Source organism: Marmota marmota, unplaced genomic scaffold, assembly GCF_001458135.2.
Source record: "Marmota marmota marmota unplaced genomic scaffold, marMar, whole genome shotgun sequence".
NCBI lineage: Eukaryota > Metazoa > Chordata > Mammalia > Rodentia > Sciuridae > Marmota > Marmota marmota.
In genome coordinates, this window is record NW_026000026.1 from 15,587,336 (window position 1) to 15,594,151 (window position 6,816).

The 6,816-nt window shown below is 37.0% G+C and overlaps 1 protein-coding gene across 3 annotated transcripts in view; it reads right to left on the reverse strand.

Moving 5' to 3' along the window:
* The window catches only part of Ift52 (intraflagellar transport 52), a 39,109-nt gene that overhangs the window by 16,698 nt on the left and 15,595 nt on the right, over positions 1–6,816 (reverse strand). For all 3 annotated transcript variants that reach the window (XR_007350433.1, XM_015480536.2, XM_048810916.1), the window contains exons 7-8: positions 3,019–3,145; positions 1,001–1,087 (exon numbers count right to left, since the gene is read on the reverse strand). Coding sequence is in view for 2 of the 3 variants with exons in the window: in XM_015480536.2 (XP_015336022.1) it covers positions 1,001–1,087; positions 3,019–3,145 (214 nt within the window). In the remaining variant the exon portion in view is untranslated. The remainder of the gene's footprint in view (positions 1–1,000; positions 1,088–3,018; positions 3,146–6,816) is intronic.

The following is a 6,816-nucleotide window of genomic DNA, read 5'->3' on the forward strand; positions in this document are numbered from 1 at the left end:
AAAAAAAAAAAAAAAAAAAAAAAAAAAAGTATAGCTACTAAAAAGCAGAATATCTAAGAGCAAGGTACTATGCCAACATGTGTGTAATCCTAGCCACCCAGGAAGCTGAGGCAGAACGAGCACAAATTCAACGTTAGCCTAGGCAAATTAAATTAACAATAAAGGGCTGGGGATGTTGCTCAGTGATAGAGCACCCGGGTTCAATCCCCAGTACTACAGGGAAATAAAAAAGAACATCTAGCTCTCCAAGACTACATCTAGAGGCACTAGAACTTCATGAGGATTCTACATAAATCAGACCTTAATAAGACTCTCAATACAACCCTTCTAAAATGGAAGGAGTCAATTTCATTAATGCGTATACCTTCCTGTGACAAGTAAGCCACTGGAATCCCACAATGTACAGCTCTGTGAAGGTATCTGCTTCCCACTCTGCTGTCCTTTACACTATTCTGATAGAATAACTGCAATGTCTTTGCTTCATTGCCCTCAGTCAATGTTGTACATAAAGTTCCTAACTTCCATGCACACTCTCAGCCCTTCCTCTCCATTCTCCCTTCACTCCTTGATTCAGTCTTTATTCTTTTTACCCAGTTGACTTCACCAGCCTCTTAACTGGCTCTGGCTGCCCCTTTCTCATTCCACACAAATGACAGAAGGATCTGACTATGCCCAAGGCTGCTGCAAACCCTAAAGGGGTCCCCATAGCTTCTGGCATAAAGTTCAAGTTCTGGGGCTTTACACTTAAGGTCCTTATTAAGCTTGCTCCTCTCAGGGTTGGCTCCCATCCCTACTTGGCATGCTTAGAAATATATTTCTGGATTAATCTGAATGTCATTCTTTTTCTTCATGTACTATAAACTTTTTCTAAGCAAGGGACTATGCCTGAATCTCTGTATTCTTAGTGGCACCATATAATGGATTCTGAAGAGATGGTTTTAAATCAATAAAGGTGTTTACCAACATTAATACATCAATTTGATGACAGAGAAAAGCTCACCATGATTTTGCTGTTTTCTTCTTTATCCAAATACTGGTCACTGAACATGTGACATGAGCCAAGCACTGCCAGCTTCCCGCCTTGGTTCTACTAATGACAAAGCACTGTCAGATACTCAGATCCCAAAACACTGCATGAATCCTAGTCCCTCAACATTTACCACCAGAATCATGTCAGCAACTGTCTTACATACTAAAAAGTGCCAATTCACATTAGGATTTTAACAGTCTATCAATATCCACTGTGATGACAACTACAACTTACTTGGCCTCTCATTTTAGACATATCTATATTTTCCCACTTAATTTTAACAAAAAGTAATATAAATTGGTTTGCCAGCCTTTTCCCAATGTTATCATATAAATGGAGATCATAGTTTTTTTTAATGCTGGGGATAGAATCCAAAGCCTTGCACATGCTATGTAAGCATTCTACCACTGAACTATTCTCTCAGACCAATAACAATTTTAAAGGGGGAGAAAAGGCAAACCCAAACATATTCTATCCGAATTTCAAAGACATTTATAAGTACAAAAAAAAAAAAAAATAGAGTTTAAGATTCAAACAGAAAACTAAATTATCAATATGAAAAGTTCACAAAAAGAAATATCAACTGGTTCATAAGAAAAAACTTCAATATTAGTAAAAGTACCTATCAGATTAATAAATATAAAAAAGACTATAAAGTGTTGGTCAGGTTTAGTGAAATGAGTTCTTTCACACACTGCTGCTCAAACTGTCACACACTGCTGCAACAACTGTCAACATATGCAACAAAACAAACTGAAATACACAAAAAAGTCTACCTGCAATGTTATATCCATAACTATATCTAATTATGTCACAAATAATTAGAAATAAATCCAAATGAAACACAAGGTAAAGGAGACAGGAGTGGTGGCACACACCTGTAATCCTAGTTACTCAGGAGGCTGAGGCAAGAGGATCACAAGGACAACCTTGGCAACTAAACTAGACCTTGTTTGAAATTTTTAAAAATTGTTTAAAAAGGCTGGGTATGTATCTCAATGGTGGATCACTTGCCTAGTACGAAAGAAGCCCTGGATTCAGTCCCCCAAATTGTCAAAACAAGAAAAAACAAAACAACAACAAAAAAAGAAATCAAATAATCATAGTTTGCAGTATTAAACCACCAGGGCCCCTTAAAATACTATCTCATTTTCATTTGTATGTATAAACTGACAGTTTATATAAACTATTTCCACATCTCAAAAATAACACGTTAGTTTTAAAATAATATTTCAGCTATTTGGAAGTGAAAACTACCATAATAGCCACATGAATTTTGTTTAAATCTTTCACAGCATAGACATTTATTTACTTCCTAAGAAAAATGAGAGCTTTAAATAAGAAGAGGAAAGATAAAACTAGATCTCACAAAGAAAAACTAGGAATGTGTAGACCAAGGGATATTTAAGTCCCTTGAAAAAACAGAAAGGTCAGCTGATGAATTCCATGTCTTATGGACAGATGAAGGTAAATTCAGCAAAATGTGAATTAAAAGGCAGTGGGAAAATGACAGTATAACATAGAGACCTCTGGACCACTGTTGCCACACTCCATGTTTCTCCAAATGAGAACTAGACAACTAGTCTTCCGATATGTTCTCCTGGGATAAACCAAAACAAAAGCAGCATAATTCTAGCCAATTTTGTGTAGTTAACTCCCCCTTTTCCTAAATGGATTCTCAGTACTCTGAGAGTGAGGACACAGAATAATAGGACAAAGTTGGTTGAGAGTTATAAACAGATACCCTCACACTATTGTGGAAAAACTTTAGACTTAAAATAAGGGGTAGGTTTAGGATTTGACACCATTGATTATAAGATGACCCACTGCTTCCCATGAATAAAATGTGGATACCTAAAAACTACTTCATTGGATTGACATAAAGATCAGTGAGAAAATATGTGAAATTCATATACAAAATGACAAGAAGTTTTTAGTATTTCAATAATAAAAATAACATACACATCCATATTTAACGAAAGTTGTACCTTTGAGTGATAAAAAGCCAGAATGGGTCTGTTAAGTGGGAAGCAGACAGAGCCTGTGGACAGAACAGCCACTGCTGGTTTCATGACACTCAAGGTGGCACCAAAAGGATAGACAAAGGTGAGAGCCCTGTAAGAAATTAGAGGAACACATACAAATGCTTATGAAATATATTTTTAAAATCTGAAAATAAACTTAAGTGTTTCTTGAGCAAAACTGATTCACCATCAAATACAATTTTTTTCCTAAGCTTGGGTTAGTTAACTCAAAAACTGGGACAACTATAGTTACAAGTTTAATGTGGTATCTTAGCAAATATGAATGTGAACTAACAGAAAAGTGCAAATGATTATAACCGGAAAAAGTAAAGTAGCCCCAACGGAGCAGGAAGCAACCAGGGGCCTCATCTAAGAATGACCTAGAGTTTCACATGAGCCTGTTCTGCATAATAATGTCTTAAAAATATATATTTTCTTCTTCCTCGGACTTGGCTGCTACAATCTCTAAGAATGTCTATCATGGGAGGGCATGTCACCAGGTGAATGCTTACATGAATTGGGGGGCATATATGTACTTCACACTGGACACTGCTACAAAGACTTGCCTTGGAGTCCCTTCTCTACTCTCCACTAACACAGACTTAAGAGCATCTAGCTTGATGCAGATGCACACATCTATAATCCCAGCAACTCTGGAGGCTGAGGTAGGAGGATCATAAATTCAAGGTGAGCCTCAGCAACTTAGTGAGACTGGTCTCAAAATAAAAAATATAAAAGACTAGGAAAGCAGCTCAGTGGTAAAGTACCTTGGATTCAATCCCCACGTGACCAAGGGCAAAGTACTTCTAGAAACTATGGGGTGCAGATCCTGAGGTGAGGCTAACCCATATAGGAGGGGTTAGGGTTTTACTGAAAGTTGGAGCTCTGCAAACGTAGCTGTTTGAAGGAAGTGATCTCAGAATGGAGACAAACAGTAATCTTAAATTCAGAGCATAAATTAGAGACTGCTGGGTAGGGGAAATCATGGAGAAAGCATCCATGAGGAATCAAGATTTTAATTTTCCTATTCCTTTGAACCATGAGAAACCTCTTTCTACCTTAACTTTAAAATTATTTCCTGCCAGGGTTAGTTTTCCCCAACCCTTCAGTAAAGTCTTGTCTACCCTTATGACTTCCATGGTCACGCCATGGGAGAGAAGCCAATACCTGCCCACATTCTCCATTCTCCTCCATCTGCCCCTAGCGCAGCCGCATCCGACTAAGTAGAGACTACAGCCCTGAGTTCTAGGCCAGGAGCAGAAGGAAATCACCAGCTGACCATGGAATAACATTTAAGTGGAAGAAATAGTCACATGAATGTCAGTGTGAATTCTACCACCATCCCCACCATTTCCCCCAAATTCACTCAAAGGAGATAAGCTGACTGTATGTTTTCTATGAATTTTGTTACTGATTTTTGACCATTAAAAATTTTTTTTCTCATCATTTATAAGAACTCTGTGTACTGCAAATTTTTCTCAGTTACGTATTCACTTTCAGGAATATTACCCCATAAAAGATGAACTTTACATAAAAAGTTACAAAAATCTAGGAATTAAAGTAATGTGGACAGTCAGAATGACAGTTATCAAGAATACAAACAACCATAAATGTCGGCAAGGATGTGGGAAAAAAGGCACACTCATTCATTGCTGGTGGGACTGCAAATTGGTGCAACCAATCTTGAAAGCAGTATAGAGATTCCTGAGAAAACTTGGAATGGACCTGCCATTTGATTCAGCTATCCCACTCCTCTGCTTAGACCCAATGGACTTAAAATCAGCATACTATAGTAATTCAGCCACATCAATGTTTATAGCAGCTCAATTCACAATAGCTAAACTGTGGAAGCAACCTAGATGCCCTTCAATAGATGAATGAATAACAAAACTGTGGTATATATATATACAATGGAATATCACTCAGCATTAAACAATAAAATTATGGCATTTGCAGGTAAATGGATGGAGCTGGAGAATATCAGGCTAAGTGAAGTAAGTCAATCCCAAAAATCCAAAGGTCAAATATTCTAAGTGGATGTTGATCCATAATGCAGGGGGGAACATGGGAAAAATAGAGGAACTTTGATGGAGCAAAGGAGAAAGAGGGGAGGAGAGAGGGTATGGGGGTAGAAAAGATGGTGGAATGAGATGAACATCATTACCCTAGGTACATGTATGACTGCACATATGGTGCAATGCTACATCAAGTGTACAACCACAGAAATGTAAAGTTGTGCTCCTTTTGTGTACAATGAATCAAAATGCATTCTGCTGTCATATATACCTAATTAAAATAAATGAAAAAAATAATGTAGAACTAGTGAATTAAAAACAAATAATATGGATTAGAATCAAACTCCAAATATATATGCGAGGTGTGAATTATATATATAGTAAGTAAATATTTCAAATTATTGGAGATGGATGGCATAATTTCAGCTACTTGGAGAAACATATCTATTTTTATATCACATCCTAAAATATATCCAGATGGATTAAAAATGTATTCAAAAACAAGACCACAAAAGTACAAAAAAAATGTGAATATTTCATAATCTTAGGATAGGAAAAACCTACTCCCATGTGCTAATAATCAAAGAAATGCAAACTAAAAAAGAAAAAAGAGATACCATTTTTACTAGAATACTCCATGCTGGCAAGAGAGGAAAAGGGGACGTGTTCATAGGAACTGTAAGTGCTGGCAACTGCCTGAAGGCAACTGGGCAATGTATCACAGTTGACAATGTGTCAATAAGATGACTTTTGACTCAGAAATTCCAATGCTACCTTATTAAAATACTAGCAAAAGTGCACAAAAACTATACCAAGATATTCACATGTGCTTTTTATTTGTAACATATAAAAACTTGTTTATAACCATATGGAGCAGAGGTCAACTGCTGCATTCTCCCTTGAATGTGTGTTCCTTGCTTTATCCCAAAAGCTTCTCACTGTCAAGTTGGTTGGCACCCTCCCCTGGATGCGTATTTCTTACTTTATTCACAAAGACGTCTCTCTTTTGAGATAGCCTACATTCTCTCCTAAAGGTGCATTTGCTTTCCTAAATAAATCTGTCTCAGAAAAAAAAAAAAAAAGTACAGGTTCTGGAGCAAATGCCTAGGTTTAACCAAAGTTCTAACACTCAGGTAAATTTGGGCTATTACCTCTTTGTATTTCATCTCTAACTGTCTGTGGTTGTTGTGAATACTAAATGAAGTAATATATATCTATTACACAGTAAGTGCTCAAATAAATGTTAGGTAGTATTATTAAGGCAAAATATTAGCCAGGCACAGTGGTAGAGACCTATAATTACAGCAACTTGGGAGGGTGAGGCAGGATTACATGTTTGAGACCAGCCTCAGCAACTTACTGAGACCTTGTTTCAAAATAAAAACTAAAGGGGCTGGGATTGTGGCTCAGTGGTAGAGCGCTTGCCTAGCCTGTGTGAGGCACTGGGTTCGATTCTCAGCATCACAAAAATAATTAATAAAGGGCCACCAACAACCAATAAAATATCTTTAAAAAGCTAGCCATAGCAACTTAGTGAGGCCCTAAGCCACTTAAGTGAGACCCTATCAAACAATTTTAAAAGGGGCTGAGGATTTAGCTTAGTGGTAAAGTACCCCTGGGTTTAATCCCTAGTACCCTCCCCCAATCAAAAAAAAAAAAAGAGAGACAGATTATCTTCAGGGGAGGGGCATGGATTTAAAATGCAGAACTTTTACTTTCTGCCTTTCTTTTTTTTTTTTTTTTTTTT